This window comes from Vombatus ursinus, unplaced genomic scaffold, assembly GCF_900497805.2.
Source record: "Vombatus ursinus unplaced genomic scaffold, bare-nosed wombat genome assembly UNPS02014816.1, whole genome shotgun sequence".
NCBI classification, from domain to species: Eukaryota; Metazoa; Chordata; class Mammalia; order Diprotodontia; family Vombatidae; genus Vombatus; species Vombatus ursinus.
Genome location: NW_020954594.1, coordinates 4958802 through 4981809, shown reverse-complemented (window position 1 = coordinate 4981809; position 23008 = coordinate 4958802). Strand labels below are relative to the sequence as shown.

General features: G+C 44.7%; 1 protein-coding gene across 1 annotated transcript in view; it reads right to left on the bottom strand.

Moving 5' to 3' along the window:
- TRIM29 (tripartite motif containing 29) overlaps positions 1-15380 on the bottom strand; it is a 51940-nt gene extending 36560 nt beyond the window's left edge. The window contains exons 1-2 of the mRNA XM_027835516.1: positions 15207-15380; positions 13446-14414 (exon numbers count right to left, since the gene is read on the bottom strand). Of these exons, the coding sequence (XP_027691317.1) occupies positions 13446-14249 (804 nt within the window). The 5' untranslated portion in view covers positions 14250-14414; positions 15207-15380. The remainder of the gene's footprint in view (positions 1-13445; positions 14415-15206) is intronic.
- Positions 15381-23008: the final 7628 nt, after the last annotated feature.

Below are 23008 nucleotides of genomic sequence, written 5' to 3'. Positions count from 1 at the left end.
GCTTTGTAAATCTCAGCGCACTATGGAAATGTGAATAATTGCCAAGGTTCTCTAGCCAAGGCTAGCTCATAGCCCCCACCAAGTTGTTTCTAGGGACCTTGGGAGCTAGGAGAGGCAAACTGAGGGAAGCAGGAAGGAAATCCTGGGCAACCTCACCAGGTAAGAGAGGAGGTTTCAACAAGCTTTTACTATGCCCTTTTCAACGTACCAGGCACCATGCTAAGGGACACACATATAGGCAGGAAATGGGCAGAGCTTACAATACCCTACAGATTTAAAAATATACAAAATAAATATAAATTAGGTGGGAAGGGTGCAGAAGAGAGCCCTGACTACTAGGGAAATCAAGTAAGGCCTCTTATTGGGAGCGGCCTTTGGGCTGGTCCTTGAAGGGCACTGGGATTTGGAGAGGCAGAGGTGAGGAAGGGAGCATCCTAAATATGGAGGCAGTTTGGGCAAAGGGCTGGAGGCTGGTGGAGTAATGGTACGTACAGGGAACAGGAAGATGTCTGTTTGGCTAAAACATAGTTACATCAGTATAAGGGAAAGACAATAAGGGGATTTAGCCTAACTCCACCTCCACTCCCAAGAAAGAAGCAACATGGCAAGAAAGTGGAGAAGTTAGTGGAGATCGTCATTCTCTTTGGTTAGACAGAAAGGTCCTAAGACCTGTAAAGAGGCTCAAGTACTCCTTTGGGTATCTCTCCTGGCCTAGAAATGGGCCCACCCATCTGGTCATGAAAGAAAGAAAAGGAACCCATTGGGCAGGTAGAGATGGTGGTTCAAGGTTGGGAGACATTAGAAATAGCCCTGGAGTAGGAGTCAAGAGACCCAGGTTAGAGCTAGTTAGAATTAACTAGCTGTGTGACCCTAGACGAGTCACAACCTCTCTGGGTCTCTTTCTTCATCTATAAAGGGGGGTGGGAGGGAATAGTTAAACCAAATTATTTCTAAGGATTTTTCCAACTCTAATACCTTATAGGTAGCCTGGATAGTGCTATTAGGGAGCCAGGAGACCCAAGTAGATGCTAACCCTGAGTTAATCTTATAGACTAAGAGAAACACTCCCTCTTTTCACCACCACCCCCATGTGGAAGAAGGATGGGCATATACATCCCTAGTGACTCTCCTGTCGTTAGGGAACCCCTGAACTAAGCATGAGCATCAGGGTGGAGTTGAAGGCCTTCCCACTCAAGCTGAGACTTCCTAACCCAATCTAGAGGCAGCAAGATTTGTTTTCCCTGTGAAGTCATGGAGGGCGAAATAACAAGGGCCATAATGGGGACCTCACCCATAATGGGGGCAGTAAAAATCACTACTACCCATACAACAATGGTACTTCGCACAGAACCACTCCATGAGGTAGGGAATATGAGTGTAATTATTCTCATTTTATAGATGAGGAAATGGAGACTCAGACAACTACAGTGACTTGCCCATGGTCACAAGGTTTGTGAATGTCAAAGCCGGGCAGGACTCCAACTCCAATGCTCCTTCCATTGCCCCTGAAGAGAGATCACAGCCTCTTTGGAGCAGGAAGAGACCTTAGAAGCCAGTGAGTCCAACCCCCTCATTTTACAGATAAGGAAACTGAGGCACAGAGAGGTTAAACGACCTGCCCAGATACCGCGTGATGGGATTTGAACCCAGGTCTTCCTGGTTCCAAGTCTTGTACCTTATCCATCACAGCACGATGCCTCTGAAGAAATAAACATTTTACTCTTACACATCCTGTCTACCCCTTTTGCTCCCCTTAAAGAGTCTGAGGCCACTCTTGGTTTCCTGTTCTTAGTCCAAGACCCTCAGTGTCCCTCCCACCCTGTTCTGATCTTAAATGACCATCTTTGGAAGAAAAAGTCACCCTCACTGACTCATTCAGTGCCCTGGAGAATCAAGAGGCCTCCTTTCTCCTCCTCTTCTCCCTGATTGATTCCTCTGCCTAGAGCAGTAGACAGCTTGTCTCTACTTCTGATCACTGCCTTCCCACATTTACAAATTATATCTCATCTTCTCTTCTTTCTCTTTCTCTTCCTCCTCCTCCTGCTCCAGAGGCCCAGATTAACATCCCTTCTTCTCTGAGGAAAAGTGAGCTGAGAGCTCCCACTTTTCATGTCCTCCTGTCTCCCCAAAATGAACTTCAGTTCTCTCAGCCTTCACCCTAGCAAGAGTTTTATCCTCCCTCTCTTCCTGCCTCTCCTACCCCTCCCCATCTACCCTTTCTGCAAAACATCGTATAGGGCCCTTTCATCATCTTTGTCGGTTTTCAGCTTTCTCCCCCTTGGACTCCAGCCTTCTCCAAGTCCTACAGGACCCTTTCTCCTCTATTGGCCCAGCCTCTTGCACTAATCTGTTCTGCTGATCTTTCCATTTCTACCTCATATGAAATATCTCTCATTTCCAGGCGCCATCTGTCCTAGAAGATGCTATACTCAGACTCCAACCTGTTGCCTCCTTGGGCTGCACAGACCCTCTTGGAACTGACCATTACTCTGCTTTCTGTTTTTCTCATTGCCCTCCGAGCTTTGGTTCCTTACTCTCTCTGTCTCCCTTCTTTATCTTTAGGACTGTAGGACTTTAGATCTGTAAGAGACATTAGAACTAATCTACTCCAGCCCTCTCATTTTATTCAGTCTCTAGAGAAGTAAAGTGTCTGGCTTAAATGAATTTTACCCTTTCTAACCTTGACACTTCCCTTCTGGATCCCATTTCTGTTTCTCCTAAAACATATTTCCTTCTCCCCAATCCTGAAACTAAATTCTGCCCAACTCGCTGAGGTCTCTTGCAATTCTGAGTCTATGATTCTAAGATTCTACCGGCCCCACCCCGCTCCACCCCACCCCACCCAATGATTCTTGTTTCTCTGCCCCCTTCCATCTTCCCTTCTCCCCTTTTTTTTGGAGGCTAGGCTAGATCCCCCTGATGTCAGACTGGGGCCTCTGAGCCTCACCTTCTGCTCCCCCGGCTCCACCCCAGCCTACCCCTCCCTGCGATTTCCTCCTACTCCCTGTTCAATTCCCTGCCCAGGCCTGCCACTAAATACCTTCCTCTCCCACACTTGTCTGGCTGCCTCTGGCCTCTCCACTACTTGTGATAGATTCTAAATGGGCCTATCCCACCTCAATTCTCCTTTAAGAACCTCCTCAACACTCTCCTCCCCTTGAAAAGCTGGGTTTTGCAGCCCGATAGGAATAAAATAGTAGCCCTCCCTTGGAGGTGAGGGGCCTGGAAGCATAATCCTTCCCATACTTCTGCATCCAGCCTTCTCCACTGGGGTAACCCAAACATGTCTGGAACCTTGGGTCAGGGATGGAAGCTCTCCCATTGAAGACAGATCTGAATACGCAGAGAGGCCAACTGTGGGCTCCAGCTAAAGGCAGTGACTCCAGAATAGCCAACGCTGCCCAAAAGAAGTAGTGATTAGGTACTTATATGTCCCCCTCCAGGCCCAAGCTACCCACACAGACTCATAAAATTTTAGATCTGGAAGAGATCTTAGAGGCTATCGAATGTGATCAAATGAACTAGATAATTGAAGCCGCTGCTTCTAGGTAGTTGTTAGTTATCTGGATAAACATCCAACACACTGAACACAGTTTTCAATTTTAAAATGGATGTTTGGTGTCCCCTAGATTAAAGTAGATTGAATAGATTGAGGGGCAGCTGGGTGACACAGTGGACAGAGTGCTGGATCTGAAGTCAGGAGGATTCATCTTCCTGAGTTCAAATCTGGTCTCAGAAACTTACTAGCTGTGTGACCTTGGGCAAGTCATTTAGCCCTGTTTGCCTCAGTTGCTCACCTGTAAAATGGGTAGGAGAAGGAAATGGCAAATCACTCCAGTATCACTGCCAAGAAAATCCCAAATGGAGTAAATGACTGAACAACAACAAAGATTAAATACTAATCTGTGCCCCTGGGATCTCCCTGTCCTTTTTTCCTTCCTGGCATCCCAATACCAGAAAGGTCAGCTATGGTAGAGTAGAAAAAGACCTTAGACTGGGAGTCTGGAGACCCAAGTTCCAGTCCTGGCCCTGACACAAGCTAACTGTGTGACCTCAGGTCAATCACTTTGGGCCTCAGGTTCCTCTGTAAAACGCAGGTGCTGGACTCCATGATTTCCCAGGGCAGTCATTTGCATCATTTCCCAACCCACTGCAGGACTTCATCATGCCCTTGAGCTGGACACCACTCCCTCCTGCATCAACTTCTCCTTATGTGTTGTCTTCCTCAACCAGACTGTGAGCTCCTTGAGGGCAGGAACTGTCTTTTGCCTTTGTTTCTACTCCCAGCACTTAGCACAGGGCCTGGCACATAGTAGGTGCTTAATAAATACTTACTGGGGCAGCTCGGTGGCGCAGTAGATAGAGCACTGGCTCTGGATTCAGGAACACCTGAGTTCAAATCCGGCCTCAGACACATAACACTTGCTAGCTGTGTGACCCTGGGCAAGTCGCTTAACCCCAACTGCCTAGCCAAAAAAAAAAAAATACTTATTGACTGATAAAGGCCCCTTCCATTGTAGGATTCTAATACAGTAATGATACCTGGTCACCCAGTCTGAAGCTGTGCAGCCTCTCAGTGGGCGCTGCAGATGTTGAATGTCACTAAATGTAAGTGGGAAGGGACCTTCACAGTCACCCAGGCCTCTCCCTTCGTTGTACAGCTGAAGAAACTAAGCACCAGCAAGATGATGTTATACACCAAAGGTCACACAGCCAGCTGGCAGAAGAGTCGGGACCAGAACTCAGTCACCTGAAGAATCTTAATCCACAACTCTTTCCATAAAATGCAACCTTTCCAATCCTTGAGTTTGGAGCGGCCCATGGAAGTCACCTCATGTCATCTCTGCTTCCTACTTCCTACTTCCTATAGTATACACAACTTCCATCTCTCACCTATCCATCCTAGTACAAATGCTCCCCCATGCCTGGAATGTGCTCCATCCTCACCTCCTCCTTGCAGAATCTCTAGCTTCCTTTGAAGTATGGCTAGAGGGCCATGAAGACTTCTTGAAGCCTTCCCTGATTTCTCCTCCCAATCTCCAGCTGTTATTGCTTCCTCTTGAAATGATTTTGTATTAGTTTATTTACTTACTTGTCAATGTATAGAGTGTCCTTCTATAACCTGTCCTTGAGAACAGGAACCATATAATTTTTTTGATCTTCATATCCCCAGTGCCTAGCACAGTGCCTTGCACATAGCAGATGGTTAGTAAGTAATAAAAATTAATAATCATAATACATATAATAAATAAATATCATTAATAAATTATTTTTAATAAAAATAAGGTAATTGATTTAGTTTCTTCATAGTGTTGAGTTATTTCTGTCACATCCAACTCTTCATGACCCCATTTGCTAAGATACTGGAGTGGTTTGCCATTTCCTTCTCCAGTTCATTTTACAGATGAGGAAATTGAGGCAAGCAAGGTTAAGTGACTTGCCCAGGATCACACAACTAGTAAGTGTCTGAGGCTGGATTTGAACTCATGAAAATGAGTCTTCCTGATTCCAAGCCCAAACTCTCTGCTTAGCAAAGATACTGGAATGACTTAAAACTGGAGTGACAAAGATACTTAAGTGATTTGCCCAGGATCACACAGCTAGTAAGTATTTGAATCCACATTTGAACTCAAGTCCTCCTGAATCTGGACCCAGTGCTCTATCTACTACACCACCTAGCTGCCCCTCTTCATAGTACTTACACCTAACCAATCCCAGAGCTGTATTTCTTTCCTATTCTTCAAGAATAAGGGGTCAGAAGATGGCCTTTAAGGTCTCTCCCAACTTCAATATTTTATGAATCTATTAAAACTTTGAGGGAAAGAGGTTTTTACCTTCTTGCCAAGTCCTTCTTCCCGGGGGGGGGGGAAGGGGGGAATCCCTTTAAGCTGGGGCTGTCTCCCAAAATACCTGTCAATACCATTGGTCCATTAAGAACTGGGTCAGAGCAGTGACTTTTTCAGCATCATTGCTTCAAAGGATAAAAGAACTCTTATAGAGCATTGACGTTGGCCGCAAAGCTGGGAAACTGGAGAGCTTGGCAGAAGAATTGAGAAATGGGATGCCAAAAAGTCCAGCAAAGTGCAAGGGAGATAAATTAAGTGGAATGATTGAGACCAAGAGGGCAGACAAGGAGCTCATTTACTCCCAGGGGGTCCTGGCAAACCAAAATGAGAAGCTTTGTGTGAGCTAGGAGAGTCCGTTCTCCAGAGAGGATAGCCAAGGCACAACACACGTTTTTGGCAACAGACACAGCCCCAGCTGGTTCAACTCTGACTTTGCGTTTGGTGACGGGAGTTTGGGTCAGTGCTGAGCTGCCTGCCTCATTGTGCCAAGCAGGCTGGGATGCAAAATAGACAGTTGGTCTGCCCTGAGAAGGTGCCCTGAACTTGTTTTTAAATTATGAGGGCTCTTGTACTGGTGGGTTTCCTCAATAAGGATCCAGGTTAGACAGAAGGCAATGTAGTATAGTGCAAAACACACTTGGATTCAGAGTCAGAGGATCTGAATTCAAATGTCGGTCCTGTTACTCACTATCTTAGGCAAATCACTTCTCCAGGTCTCAGTTTCTTCATTTGTAAAATGAAGGGGCTAATGGGATGACTTCTAAGGTCCATTCTAGTTTTAAATCTAGTTCTAGAAGCAGGCTAGGTGGTGCAATGGATAGACCTCTGGGCCTGGAGTCAGAAATATCTAAGTTCAAATCCTATCTCAGAAACTTACTAGCTGCCTGACCCTGGGCAAGTCACTTAACCTCTGTTTGCCTCAGTTTCCTCAACTGTAAAATGAAGATAATAACAGCACCTACCTCTCAGGGTGGCTGTGAGGATCAAATGAGATGATATTAGCAAAGCACTTAGCATAGTGCCTAGTATATAGTAATAATTTAATAAATGCTTATTCCTTTTCCCTCTAAATGCAATGATCCTAAGACCTGTATGATCCTTGGGATCATAATAATAGCTAGCAGTCATATATGGCTTCAAGTTTGGCAAAGTATTTTACATATACTATCTTATTTGACCTACAACCTACCCCACCAGGTAGGTTCTGTTATTAATTACCATTAAAGAAACTGAGTTTGAGAGAGATTAAATGACATGCCCAAGGTCACACAGCTAGTAAGTCCTTTAAGTTGTCCTGAATCCAAGTTCAGTGCTTTATCTGCTGCGTCATCCAGTTGCCTCATAGAGCGAATGGGAATAGACAAGGAGACACCATGGAGTCTTCTCATACCTTCTGGTGTGGTAAGTGCTGGAATGCAAAAGGATGGGTCAAGTAGCCTCCCAGGCATTTCTCTTCCAAGGAGATTTTGCTTTAGTGATTCTGAAGGTCAGAATAAGTTAATAATGTGACCTGGAAGCCAAAAAAGCTAACACTATCCTAAGATGCATTGAGAGGCAAGATGTTCAGACTACAATGATGGATGGCCCCACTGTACTCTGTCCTGGTAAGACAATACATGGAATATTGGGTCCAGTTCTAGGTCCCACATTTGGGATAGACATTGAGAAGTTAGAGTGTATTCAGAGGAGGGTAATCATTATGGTAAGGGGAGTAAAGACCATGCTTTACAAGAGTCAGTCAAAGGAACTGTTGATGTTTGGTCTGCAGGAGAGAGGACTTGGAGGGTGTAGGACAGAAGGGAGTTGATGGCCACCTTCCAGTTTTTGAAAGGCTATCATGTAGAAAAGCCCCAAGGGTCAAAAGTAGGAGAAGTTGGGAGAGATTTCTAAGAGGCAGATTTTGACTCCATAAAAGGAAAAACTTGCTAACGGTTATAGCTGTCTAGAGTTGAGATGAGTGACTTTCAGGGGTATTAAGTTCCCATTCACTGCAAGTTTTCAAATAAAGACTGATTAACCACTTGTTGGCTAGATTGTAGGCAGGATTCTTGATCAAATATGGCCTCTGAGGTGCCATCCAATTCTGAGAGTCTATGATTCTATTGGATAAACTTGTTAACATCTAAACCTTTACTATTCTCCAGTAGGCTAATTAATGTGTTTATCCCTACCAAGTAGCCTCTCCCCAAACATCCCTGGCTCAGGGACATCGAGGTCCTTAAGACATTCATTCACCCAGAGCCCAGGGAGAGCCCTGGCCTTATTTGCAGACTTACACAGTTGAGGTGGTTCTGTGGTTACCTCATCTGTGCCCTTTGCTAACAGGCCTGCAGAACCAGTTTTGGCCCAAGGTCCCAAACAAAGACCCATGTACGGAGGTTGATGTTTGGGTCCACAGAAGAACTAAGAAGAGGGCAGGCCTTCTCCTTTGCTTTCTTTCCTCCACCCACAAACTGTTTTCTCAATGTCTACCACCCTGACATTCCAGCAGTGTTGGCTGGCCCTAGGCAGAACTATGAAGTCAGCGTCATGTCCCACACCCCTGTATGAATGGCTTCCTCCACTCTAGCCCCTAGGAGCTCAGCTGGCATCTTGCAACATCAGCTCCTTGCTCAGGGTCCCACCACTGCCTGATCAGAGCTGCCAGCATCAGCATCATACCCTACAGACATCAGACTTACCAGTGCTGCGTCCCATTCCCTCAGTGCCCTGTACTGTGAAAGGGCTAATCTGAAAAATTAACATACATGAGGGTGATAATAGACTGAGTGTATCACAGAGGAAAGAATGCTGTGGTCAGAGGGCCTAGATTCAAATCCTGGTTCTACTTTCCAGCTATTCTAACTACTTCCTAAGTATTAATGATCTTGGATACATCACTTAACTTGTCTTTGGGTCTCAGTTTCCTCATCTGTAAAATGATGGATTAGATCATTTAAATCCTTCCAGCTCTAAATCCTATGACCCAGATGGATGATAAAGAAGGTGTCCCTCCCAAATAATTGATGTGCATTTCTGAAAACAATGCCTTAAGCCAAAAGAATGACTCCAATGGGAAGAATGCAAAGCACCAGAGAGAGAGTTGGGCACAGAAAAGCTTTCCCTGCCCTTCGAACTATCCCATTACTTTGGTTCTTTGCTATGCTGTCGCCATAGAAGATAATCCCTGTAGGCATTTCAGAAGGCTAGAGAGGGACTCATCTCTCATGAAAATGGTGATCATGAGAACACTTACATTTATGTAGTGTTTTAGAACAGGCTTTGTTCACAATTACCCTAAGAGATAGGAGAAGTATTTTTTTCATCCAAAATCTTCCATGGCTCCCTATAAAATACAAACTCCTCAGTCTGGCCTTCAAGGCCTGTTACGACTAGATGCCAAGCTCCCTTTCCAGACCTACTTCATCACAATCTTCTTTCCTCAGTCTATGTGACAACTGTCCCCTGAAGTCAATGTTCCAATCCAGTCTTTGAGCATTTGCCCAATGCCCAGAACATGTTCCCTTCACACCTCACCCCTCTACCTCTCAGAATCCTTATCTTCTTTTCAGACACAGCTGCTATGTCACCTTCTCTGGGAAGCCCCCACCAAATACCCCAGACCCAGTCAGCTCAGATATTCCTGAAGCTCCCTGGCTACTCTTTCCTTTGCCTCTTTATTCCTTCCTTTGTATTATACTTAACAATGTAGGCATCCTATCCCCTCCAGTCCCCAAGAAGAAGGTAAGCAAGAAACTTCAGTATTTGAATCATGTCTTGTCTTTGTATCACTAGCACCTCGTAGACTACCTTGCATCTGATAGGTTCTTAATAAATGTCTGTTAGATTGAATTAAATTTTACAGCTAAGGAAACTGAGGCTCAGAGAAAACCATAGCATCAGAGGATAATAGATTTAGAGCTGGAAGGGCCAATAGAGATCATTCAAGTTTAACTTCCTCATTTTACAGTTGAGGAAAATGAGGTGGCAGAGTTTGGTTAAATGACTTGCCTAAGGTCATACAGGTAATAATTAGCTGATGAAGGATTCAAACCCAGGTCTTCCAAACTCCAACACCATCACTCTGTCCACTATACCATGCTACACCTGAAGTTAATGACTTGTCCAAAGTCCCACAGCTAGCAAATGACACAGCAGGGCCTCAAACCAGGTCTTCAGATTTCTCACTGAGCAATCTTTCCATGGCACCAAGGTATTTTCTCTGTCACTCCATGAATGCACATCTCCTCCGTAAGCATCTGTTTAGGGCACACTATATTCATTTAGAGCTGCCTGGTTTTCATTGAGGTTGTGTTCTTTAGGACAATGTATGTACAGGCACACGTACGTGCAGGAAAGTGTGTGCCATCCTCACTAGACTATAGTACCCCAAAGGGGTTTTGTGTGGCCACCATAGAGGGTGCACAGGCAGAGGTGCCAACAGAGTCAGGAGACCAGGATTCTAGACCCACGAGAATCTCCATCTCTAGTGGTCACCTATGTGACCTCAGTTGAGTCATTCATCTCTCTGGGGTTCTTCATGTGTTAAAGAGGGGTGGACTTAGAGATTACAGAACTTGCCCCTTCTGGCTCTGAGATCCTTTATGAAATCAAGGTGGATGGCCTTTAATGGAAGCCTATTGAGGTGATACCCATGACAGATAAGTGTCCTTAAGCTCTATTCCAGGCAGAGAGGGACTTAATAAGTACCTGTTGATTGATTTGTGTCCCACAATCCACTTTCATTTTGCAGTGGCTAGAGCACTGGGTCTGCTGTCAAGAAGACAAATTAAATCTGGCCTCAGACTCTTACTAGCCGTGTGATCTTGGGCAAGTCACTTAACCTCTGTTTGCCTTATTTTCCTCATCTGTAAAATGGGGACAATAATGGCACCTACCTCACAGAGTTGTTGTGAAGATCAAATGAGATATTTGTAAAGCACTTAGCATAGTACCTGGCACATAGTAGGTACTTAATAAATGCTTAGAGCTAACAGGAAGTCTTTAGTCAGAAACAGGACATCTGCTTCTCAGGGATGTTGTTGAGGGGATTTCTTTCCAGGTGCAGATCGAACAAGAAGGCCTCTGAGATTCTTTCCAACTCAGAGATTTTGTGATGACCTTATATATATTAATGCCTCCCAGGTAGTTCTAAGTTAACAGAGGCTTGGAGGGAAGGGCAGAAAGCTGAAGAATACAAATGAAGGGAACCCCAAATTAGTGGGGAACAGCTGTGGGTTTGGTAACTAATTATGAACAAGGGAATGTTTTTTCTGGATTTATAACTGTGCTGCCCACAATTTAAGCTCATTCCACTGAGAGCACATATTATGCTAACTCTGTTTCCAAATAGGTCACAAGATCACAAAAATCTGAAAATCTTAGCGCTAACAGGGATACTAGAGGTCATTTCAAGAGGTCAGTGGCTTGCCTGTGGTCCCACAACTCATCAAGGACCCAGGGATCCTAAACCTTTCTGCTACAGTCTTCTGCCAGGGGAAAGGACTAGGGAGTTCAAGATGAGGCCTAGGGGCAGCTAGGTGGCACAGTGGATAGAGCACCAGCCCTGGAGTCAGGAGGTCCTGAGTTCAAATCTGGCCTCAGACACATAACACTCACTAGCTGTGTGACTCTGGGCAAGTCACTTAGCCCCATTGCCTCACCAGGGGGAAAAAAAACAATGAAGATGAGGCCTATAAAGTTTGTTTTAGAACTGTTTCCTCTAAGAGACCTTTCCATCCTAACTCCAACCAGCTCTGCTCACTCATAAAATGTGGCCAGGAGTTTCTTCAGAGGCTTCTTAAGCTTTATTAAAAGCAGTGTTAAATGGCCTTGGAGTGGAGCATGCTACCGTGGGGCAGTGAGCACTGGATTTGGAGTCAAAGGACCTAGATTCATATCTGTACTCTGGTAAGACCTTTATAACTTTGAGTAAGCCATTCCCCTTCCTGGGCCTCAGTTTCCTCATCTGCAAAATGATAGTCTGACTAGATAATCTCTAAGGTCCCTTCCATGTCTGAATCCTATAATACAAAATTGCAGGGATAGAAGAATTAAGCGTACAGAAAGGGGTCAAGCATCTCGTGGGTTTAGGGATGCTTCCCTTCCTTCAAAGATAGAACAGAAATGGTTTGTATCCAAAAATGGTGTAATGGACAAAGCCCTAGGCCTGGAATTACATAAACCTCGTTGAAGTCCTGAGTCTATCATCATCTGCTAACTGTCTGACCATAGGCAACTCATTTAACTATCCTCTCTCAGCTTCATTTTCTCCACCTATAAAATGAAGATAATCATACCTGCCATACCTAACTACCAGTGTTGTCATCAGGATCAAATGAGACCGTGTTTGTGAAAGTCCCTGGTAAACGTTGGAAATATTACACAATTATAAGGTGTTATTATTAAGAGGCAGTGTGGTGCAATGAGAAGTGTGCTAGATTTGGAAACAGAGGTCCAGGCTTCAAATCCTGCTCTGCACCTTAACACCTGTGTGACCTTGGTCAAGGTCCTCTCTAGGGCTTAGTTTCTTTATCTGTAAAATGAGGGGTTTTGGACCAGATGTTGTCAAAGGACCCTTCCAGCTCTAAATCTTTGCTCCTGGGAGTTAATGATCCTATTCTTCTGCTCATTCCAGGGTAGAAAGAGACAAGAGAAATGGAGGTCTCCCTGAACCTTAAGACCGGGTAACGGTGGGGGAGGTGGGGAAAGAAAAGGGAGGGGGTCATTGCCAGTCCAGCCTTCAAGTGAAGCTGATTCCCAGGCTTCTCACCTACATACATCTTTGAGAGTCACATGCAAGGATAAATAAGATCCTTGGGGAAATTTTAAGACAAGGAGTCCCTCTGCTAACTGGAGAGACCTTGGATCCCACAGAGAGGGCCCCAGACTGCAAAAAAACAAAAAAAAAAGCCCACCCCTTGTTCCCATCTAGCTTCACCCTACCCAGGAGATCTATCTGCCTTTTTAGAGCCAAAAAGAATAGGACCACCTGATTTAGAGCTAGAAGATAATTAAAGATTATGTGGTCCAATCTCATCCTTCTAGAGAAGGGAAAACTGAGGTCCATACAGAGAAGTAAAATCATTTTCTAAAGGTCACCCTGATAGTAAGTAGAAGTGCTGGGACTATAACTCCAATTTTGGGTAATCTGACTCCAACTCCAAGAATTTTTCCATTCTCCTCCACCCTTCTCCTCCCTCCTACCCACCTTCTCTTTACCCCAACCACATCCCCAGGCCAAAAAAAAGAAAAATCCTGGCATGTAGACTAGCAGCCCTGCTCTCCTTTCTAATGTAGAGATTTGCTTCAGAACCTCGGTCAAGCGCCTTACCTGTTGTGACCACCTAAGAAATGATCTTCTCCTCCTCACTTTGACTCTTTTGAGATCTTTGGGCACAAAGAATTCACTATTTCTGGTGCCCAAGCTTGTGGTGGGGAGAAAGACATTCCAGCCGGCTGTGACCGGCTAACTCCGCTATGTCACACAAGCCCAGGGGAGGAAAGGTCTAGCCTGGGAAAAGGGACTGGCCTACTCCTCCAGGGGTCTTAAAGGGGAATGGGAAGAGCAGAGGAGAGCACAGGTGAGGCTTGGTGGGGGGAGGGGTAGTGACTGGTTACCTCCTTCTCTGCTTTGGCCTCCTCCACGGTCACAGTGCTGTGGTTCTTGTGCTCCTGGAACATGCAGAGGTAGCAGATGCAGGTCTGGTCTGTCTGACAGAAGAGCTCCATGGTCTTTCCATGCAGGGGGCACTTCCGGGCCTCAAAGTCCCTGATGGGGTCCAGCAGCTGATGGTCCCGGAAAGCGGCTCCCTCCAGGTGGGGCTTGAGGTGCAGTTCACAGAAGGAGGCCTGACATACCAGGCAAGACTTGACTGCCTTCTGCTTGTTGCCGATGCAGGAGTCACACAGGATCTCCTCTGAACTGGACTTGGGCCGAAGGAGGATGCCCACATCTCCGCCTCGGGGGTAGCTGTTCCTTCTCCCCTCCGCAGGTTCCACGATGGACACCACAGGCTTCCTGGACTCAGAGAAAATGGACTTACGCAGCTCCCCCTTTTCTGCAAAGGTTACGGGTAGCTTCTTGGAGCCCCCCAACTGGAGGCCGGCATAAGGAGACCTCTTGTCCACAGAGTCAATGCTGAAGTAATTGGAGCTCTTGTCATCTACAGACTCCACAAACTGGATGATGGGTTTCCTCCAGTCATTACCAGAAAACAAGGCACTCCTTCCCTCCCCATGCTTCAGGGGACTCCCTGGGTTTTTGTTCTCAGCGCCTTCCCCAACATGCCCGTTGGTGCCCTTGGAATCCTTGACCTCGACCTTACCACCATTCTCCATGTTACCATTGGTGCTCAGGGGGCTTCGGATGTCCCTGGCCTCAGGGCTGGCCCCGTTGCTTCTTGTGCCATCTGAGGATTCCATTCTCTCTGTCACTGTCAGTGGGACCAGCTGGAGCTGTGAGACAGGGTGACTGCTTTGGCCCGAGTCTGGGTAAGGAGTGGAGAACAGAGCCAGGGAACCTGGAGACACACCTGCAGGGGCCAGGAGGGAGGAGGGGTGGCCGCAGCCTCAGCAACAGGAGCAGACCTGACAAGAGGGAGGAGCGGACAAGTCAGCGATGCCCGCTGAGCACCTAATTACACAGCAAGGGCCACGCCCTGAACATTCAGACCTAACCTGGTTTATGAAAAGAAGAAATATTTTTCCAGTTTAATTATTTTCCATAACTCAATAACCAGTCAAGCTACTTCCATCAAATGGGCCTGTTTCTCATCTGGAAAGAAAAATTTCTGACCTAAAAAGGTCGGTGTGACTCCCAGAACGGCCCACAGAGGAAGGGGGCGTTAATTGGGTCACAAAAGCCAAGCAGCCTCGTAATTTGTAGGCCTGGGCTTCTGAGGAGGATCCCCCCACCATCATGGTTTTCTTTTGGATTTGGGCCTGTGGACTGTGAGGAAAGCATGGAGCTAAATTAACAATACCATTGAACAGCCCCTCAAATCACAGATTGCATCACAGATTTAGAGTTGTAAGAGACTTAGAGATCACCTAGCTTAACTCCCTCATTTTACAGATAAGGAAACTGAGATTAGGAAATAAAGTGATTTGCCCATCATGACACAATTAAGTGTCAAAGGCAGGATTTGAACTCACGTCTTCCTGACTCTGGCACTCTATTTTCGTCCTACTCCATGCTGCTTCAGTAGACCCAAAAAGACCCATAAAATAATAGCTCCCAGGGTTTCAAGGTTTCCTCACAATAATCCAATAAGGGAAACAGTGGTGCTATTAATATTCCCATTTTGCAAATAAGGAAACCAAAATCCAGAGAGATTAATTGATTTCCCCAAGGTCACACAGCTAGTATCACATACTTACAATGGATGTTTCTATACAGATTAAACCCACTCCAGCTGGCACCCGTGAGATGGAGAAAGCTACTTAAAACCTTGCTGAAGAAACCAAGCCAAGGAGTAGGTACCAAGAGAGTAAGACCCCTCTGAGGTCTGGACTCCTGCCTCTGTTTCCCAGATAAAGTCTCCTCTCCACGGAGCAGTATGGTTCCCTGAAGGAGGTAGAAGCAGTTATTTGAGTATGACTATCGCCTAAATAAAAGCCCCTGGGGGTGGGTGGGAGGGAAGGAATAAAAAAGACTTAGAGAAAGATACACAGCCCTCCCACTGCACACATACTTTTCTCAGTCTCCTCTGTTCTTGCTGGGGCATGTCATCTAGTAAACCCCGGGAGGCCTCCAGCTTCCCCAGTCTTTGCAAACCAATGACCTGGATACAAGGCTTTCCCTCTCCCTGGGTGGGGAGGTGATGATGAATGCTTGTGAGGGGGGATGTTCCCATTCCCATTGCACTCAGCAGGTTCTGTGTTGGCTCTGGTCTCGGATCCCTGAGCTGAGCACCTAATCCTTTGCCTTGCAGAGAGAAAGAGGGACGGAGCAGGGCAGGTGGAACAGTAAGCTCACAGGACTCCCAAGAGCATAACGGAAGGAGCCCAAAGTCTTAAAAGGAGAATTTCCACAAAAGGGGAGGATGAATTCCTAGCTACAGATCAGGAAGACCTAGACTTGGTCTGGGAATCATCTCTTTCTGTAGTCTCATCTCCCCTGAGGGTCCAGATCCACTGGACAAGACAAGGATCAGTGGAGTCTTGGCCTGTTGTTCTACCATTCTCACATCTGGAGGGGCCTCTGAGCGCAGCCTTCAGCAGACGGGGACACACGTTTTTAGAATATTCCATGTTCTACCCCTCTCAGTTAGGGAGATACCAGCATCCTCAACGGAAGCATAACAAGGCTGAGTGACCTGACCACAAATCCAACAGCTAGTTAGTGGCAGACTGAGGACTAGATCTCATGTCTCCTGACTCTGGCTCCTCTGGTAAAGCCTTTGCAAACCACAGCAAATTCCCCACTTCCCAGCTCCCGTATCACTTGCTGTCTGTATCTCTATTAAGCAATAAGTACATTAATACCCGGTACTGCTATCTGTGTGACCCTGGGCAAGTCACTTAACCCTGTTTGCCTCAGTTCCTCATCTGTGAGATGAGCTGGAGAAGGAAATGGCAAACCATTTCAGTATCTTTGCCTAGAAAACCCCAAATGGGCTCAAGAAGAGTCGCACATAACTAAAACGACTGACCAACAACTACTAGCTATGTTTTCTTGTGTTTATATATCCCGTCCCCTCAAATCAACAGTAGGCTCCTCAAATCCAAGGACAGTGCCCTAGGCCTACCTCTTTGTTACCTTCTCAGAGCCTAGCACAATGTACAGTGAAGAGGATATATGGTTCAGTGTCCTGAGCCCTAGGGTAAGCAAGACTTGGATTCAGATCAGCAACTGTGTGACCAAAGATGAGTCACTTAACATCTCTGAGTCTTGCTGTCTTTTCATCTGTAAAATAGGGATAATAATATCTGTTGTGCCTACCTCACAGAGTAGTTGTGGGGATAAATGAGATTATGTATGAATGTTTTACTAACCTTAAACTGCTATAGAAATGTCAGCTCTGGACCTCAGTTTTCTCCTCTGCAAAATAAGGAGGTTGGACTACCTTTCAGGTGTCATGGATACTTTTGGCATCCAGTCTAGGGAAACCTATGGAGCCCTTCTCAGGATTATGTTATTAAATGCAAAAAATAAAATATATCCAATTACAAGGAAATAAATTATATGGAAACATTTATTAAAATATATACTTTTTTAAAAGAAACAAGTTCATGGATCATAAGTTAAAAACCCCTAAACTAAGTGATCTCCAAGGTTTCTTCCAACTCTGAATCTCATGATCTTAATAGACATTTAGTTAATGTTTGTTGAGCTAAATTAAATCAATTGATGGATTTTCCCTCCTTCTGTGCTGGTCTTCATTTCTTCTCTTCTGATCATTGTAGAGACAAAGTGACAAGTTAGGGGTAGGCTCCCTAGGGGTTCCCCAATATTCCAGGGATTATAGGACATGGCATAACATGGTATAACTTCTATTGGGAATCTGCCAGAAGCACTAAGGTCTCTACCTTCCCACCCACTCACCTCCACATGACTCACACAAGTCTGTTCACATCTACCAGAAATGGAGGATTGTAACTTTTTGTGTGCTAAAATCTAGGGTGGAGAAGGGGAGGAAGGGGGAGGAGGAAGAAGGCATTCAATAAGAAGACAGTTCTCAGGCTAAAGTCCTTCAAAACCCTCTTAGCTGGCCCTTGTTTTGGTGCCCACCTGATCTACTCCTGCCCCATGTGGAGGCAGGGGTGACCTCCATATCCTGTCACCGAAAGGCATCTGTGCAAGGGGAGTATTACTTAGTGCTGTCTAGCATCACCAGGCCTGCTTTTTAGACTGGTGGAAGAGTCTTCAAGAGGTCAAGAGGTCCCATGTTCAAGAGTCTGTGCCTCTGAGAAGCATCAAGGCAAGTGCAGTAGAAAGACTTGTGAATCTGCAATCAACCAACCTGTGCTCCAATCCCAGCTCTGCCTCTTATGTCCTGGGTTACCTTTCAATAAGAAACTTAATTTCTCTGTGCCTCAATTCTTCTTGCCTAGAGGCATGTAGGTGTCAACATGTATAGAGTACTGGGCCTAGAGTCAGAAAGACCTGAGTTCAAATCTGGCCTCAGACACTGACCAGTCGTGTGACTAGGCACATCACTTAACCTCTGTCTGCCTCAGTTTCCTCAACTTTAAAATGAGGATAATAATAGTACCTACCTCCCAAGGTCGTTTGTGAGGGTCAAATGAAATTTGTAAAGTACTTAGCATAGTACCCACATATAATAGGTGCTTAGTATTTGTTGACTTCCCTCCTTTCCCCTTCATCTCTAAAATGTTGGGGTTTGGCTAAATGGCCTCTAAGATTTCCTTCGAGTCTCCATCTATTATCTTATTTAGAGTATGAGTACTTTTGAACAGAATCACAGAATCTCAAACTGGGAAAAGACCTCAGAGGGCATTAAACCCAACACATGCCTAAAAAACAATGCCTTGTGCAACCTACCCAACAAGAGGTCATCTAACTTGTGCTTGGACACCTCCAATATGTATGAATCCATCACTACCCAAGGGAGTCCACCGTCTTTTAGACAGCTTTGATTGTCAGAAGCTTCTTACTTCAAATCTAAATTTGAATCTTTGTCACTTCTATCCATTGCTCCCACTTTTGCCCCCTTGGGTCAAGAAGAATAATTCTAGTATCTTTTCCACAAGACAGCCTTTTGAATACTTGAAAACAACTATCATGTCCTCCTAAGGCTTTTCTTTTCCTGGCTAAACAACCCTAGCTCCTTCAAGGAAGGACACAAAATGAACCTGAAGTTCTTCATAAAAGGGAATCTCTTCCATCCCTAACATGCCTCAAAGAAAGGAACACAATAACCTCCCTCATGGTCAAGGAAATTATCCCTTAGATCTCACTTGAAGCTACAACATAGAATGATGGAAAAAAATGACTATTTTTGGAATCACCTGGATTCACATCCTACCTCTGATAATCATTATGTCCTTGGACAAACCCTTTAACCAAAGTTAAACTAGACTTCAGTTTCTTCAAGTTTAGAAAGAGGTAGGAGGGATACGATATTGGACTAGAGCAGTGGGAAGCTTCAAGACCATATGTGGCCCTCTAGATCCTCAAGTGCAGCTCTTTGACTGAATGCAAACTTCACAGAACAAATCCCCTTGATAAAAGAATTTGTTCTGTAAAACTTGGACTCAGTCCAAAGGCCACAGCCAAGGATCTAAAAGGTCACATGTAACCTCGAGGCCACAGATTCCCTACCCCTGGACTAGAGGTTCTCTGAAGTTCCTTCCATCTCTAAATCTATGAAACTTGGAACAAAGCTTATATACTCCTGCCTACTGCATATGGGGAAATGAGACTGGCTGCCAACTTCCAACACATCTCTTGTTCCCTCCTTGGGATAATGAGTAAGTATGATTGTGGCCATGGCAGGGCACAGTGTATACAAACTTTTCACTCAGTGTCAATCTCACACAAGTTGTCCAGCCCCCTAAGATCTTCTTTCTAAAGACACTTCTCCCTCAGCAGCTCCTTACAAGAGCTGCCCTCCATCCCTTCTGTGGATCCTCCTAGGTCTTTCACAAAGTATACCACAAAGCCTATCTCCTGCAGGAAGCTTCCTCTGATTCAGCGGGGTGGAGCCATTGTAGCTGCCCACTGACTAGTGCTTGGGGATGCTCCCACCCACTCATGAAATAATAAAATGCATGAAGAGATGTGTTAAAATGAAGAGACTCTTCATCAGATCCTGAATCTGGAAGGGAGAAGCTAACAAATCATTCCTCTGCCTCTTTAAACAAGATTGTATACTAACCCTTCCCCAATAGATGGAGGTCATTCCTATATTTAGAGACCTACAGAAAAAGAAATTCCACAACCACCCACAATCTTACATCTCAGTGTTTGGGAGCCATTACTATCAGAAAGTTCTTCCTTAAGCCTAACCTAAATTTTTATAATTAAAAAAAAGACATTAAAGCGATGGTGGTAAATCACTGTTCCCTTATAGCCACTGAAAATAGAAAAAGAAAGAATGAAACCCTTGCTTACACAGGAATGACATCTACTAGACTTGGATTCAAATCTGATGCTGTTCTTAAAAAGGCAGGAAAAAAAGAATCTCTCAATTCAACACATTAATTGCCTACTATATTCAAGGGACTGTACCAAGTACTTGGAATGGAAGGTATACAAAGAAAAATGAAACTCAAGCTGCCTTCAAGGAACTTACATTGTACTAGGGGATATAACATATACACAAGTAAGTTATTATGGAGTTTCAAGAGGTGGGAGGGAGGGAAGAGAGGGGGAGGGGTTAAGAGAAGAGAGAGAGGGGAGAGGAGAGAAGGTAAGAGAAGAGAAGAGAGGGGGAAGACAAGAGAAGAGGGAACAGAAGAGAAGAAGAGAAGAGAAGAGAAGAGAAGAGAAGAGAAGAGAAGAGAAGAGAAGAGAAGAGAGAGAGGAGAGAAGGTAAGAGAAGAGAAGAGAGGGGGAAGAAAAGAGAGGGGGAAGAGAAGAGAAGAGAGGGGGAAGAGAAGACAAGAGAAGACAAAAGAAGGAGAAGACAAAAGAGGGGGAAGAGAAGAGAAAGGAAGAGAAGAGAAGAGAAGAGGAGAGAAGAAGAAAAAGAAGAAGAAGAAGAAGAAGAAGAAGAAGAGAGGGTGAGAGAGAGAGTTAATAAACTGAAGGGGTTAGGAAAAGTTGTAAGAGGTGGCACCTGAGCAGCTCCTTACAAGAGCTGCCCTCTGTCCCTTCTATGGATCCTCCTGGGTCTCTTTCACAAAATATACCACAAAGCCCATCTCCTTCTAGAAGCTTCCCCTGATTCAGTGGGGTGGAACCATTGTAGCCACCCACTGACTAGTGCTTGGGGATGCTCCTACCTTGATGTCTCCTCCAGCCACTCATGAAATAATAAAATTCATGAAGAGATGTGTTAAAATGAAGAGAAGAAAGGAGGGAAGCTTCCATTTGAAGGAAGCTAGGGATGCTGCAAAGTAAAGGTGATCCATGAGTGAGTTCCAGACACCAGAGACCAATGGTACAAAGGCAGAAAGATAATGAGAATAGCTAGGAGGCCAACTTGACTAGAACAGAGATCAGGGCTTTTTTTTTTTTTTTTTGGCAGGCAGGAGGGGTTTACATTAGACACTAAGAATAATTTTCTAGGTTGTGAATCATTGAATCTTGCTACCAAAGGAAACATTGAATCAACATTTCAAAAAATCCGTGATTTCACTGGTCCATTGACACAGGTTTCTTAACAAATGGTCTTCAGGAGTTGTTGTGGCTAAAATAAAAAATTATCACCTAGTGGTCTCTGAACTCAACTAGTTTAATTCTCAAATTCTCAAATCTCTCAATTTGTGCCTCAGCCTATACGTATAATTTTTCTAACCTAATAGGCCTACCAGTGCTTGTCACCCACTGGTATAACCTTCCATAATTCAGAGTCACCTCTAAATTATGATGAGGGATTTAAGTAGGATTTCAAATGAAGGAAAAATATTGTTCTTATCCATTTCTTTCTGGAAAAAGCTTTAAAACTAAGGATTGATTCCTATCTAACTGAGATGATTTTGTATAGAGGTAGGAAGATACATTATATGACCTTGTGGGGTCCTCTCCTATTTCTACCATTATCTTTCTTTCACTCCAAGACTTTGTGGAAGTCATTGTTCTTCTTAATCTTTTTTCCTCATCTGTAAAATCAATTAAATAAAGATGCTCTTTAAGGTCTCTTTCAATTCTGACATTCTATGATTCTGTGGGACTCCTGCCACTCTGGCATGTCTGTTTGATATCAGAAAAAAGGATAAACCTAAACTGAAATCTGGTGAGATCTGTCTGGTGGTACTTGGACTAGAAGAAAACTAGGTGGTATAGTGGAATCAGGTAGTGGGCCTGAAATCAGGAAGACCCAGCCTCAGAAACTTACTAGCTAATATGACTCTAGGCAAGTTGCTTAACCTCTGTTTGCCTTAGTTTCCACATCTGTAAAACAAGAATAATAATGGCGCCTCTCACAACAGGGTTGTAAGGATAATGTTTGTAAAACATTATATAAAACAGCTTAGTGCCTGGCACATAATAGGCATTTTAAAAATACTATCTCCTTTCTCTAAGGGCAACAGGGATGTAAAACAGGGCCTGGGAAAGAGAGGGACAACATATATTTTAGACATAATTTGGGGTGGGAAGGATAGGAGGCAGGAAAAGTTCAGTCATGACATCAATTATTGAAAACTCTACCTAGCAGCTCCATGCCTGGCCTGTCCTGGGAAAGGAGTTCAGATGGGAGATGAGCTGACCAAGGTTAATTTTCCCTTGCCTTCCTAATCGAGGTCAAAGGAGAAGGGTACATTAGATGAGCCAACTTTTTTCAGGGGAGCCCTAAGGATGACCCTTCTGGCAATCACCATTCAGTCAGATGGAGTTGAACTCCTATGCCTTCTAACTCCCTTGGGAGGAATAGGTCTAGGAGAAGCACACACTTAACTCAGCTCTAGTCTCTTTGCTCTCTGCCCCAGAGATCAGGAGAAAGCCCTGGGACCTGCTACAGGAAGGAGGGGCTGGTGGGGGCCAGAGCAACAAGGAAGAGGAAAGAAACAAAGTGAAGCTTCCCCACTAAGACTCAAACAATTTCAGCACATAGTTATTTAAGATGTGGGTGGAAATAGATGGAAAAATAGGGAATACAACTAAAAGGGGTGAGGGGAATTACAGGGTACATTCAAGTAAGGAGTGAAAATTCAGGCAAACGAGCAAAGACCCCTGCCCCCTCTGCTCAAGGAAAGATGGCAAAAAGGCAGTGTGAGGTATTAGAACTAGCCCTGAACTAAGAGTCAGGACACTCCACTTCTCTGCTACTAACTCACCTAGTGACCTTAATTAAGTCATGTCATTTTGGGGGGCCTTTGGTTTCCTCACACAAAGTGAGAAGGCTTGGATCATATGACTTTGGAAGACTCCTTCCAGTTCTTCTCTTCCTATGATTCTGGTCAAAGAACCTCTGACCAGAAAAATAATCCACTTTTTTTGGAAAATATATCATGGACCCTTTTTGCAATCTAGTGAAGCCTGTGGATCCCTTTTCAGAATTATGTTTTTAAATGCATAAAATAAAATACACAGGATGACAAAGGAAATTAAT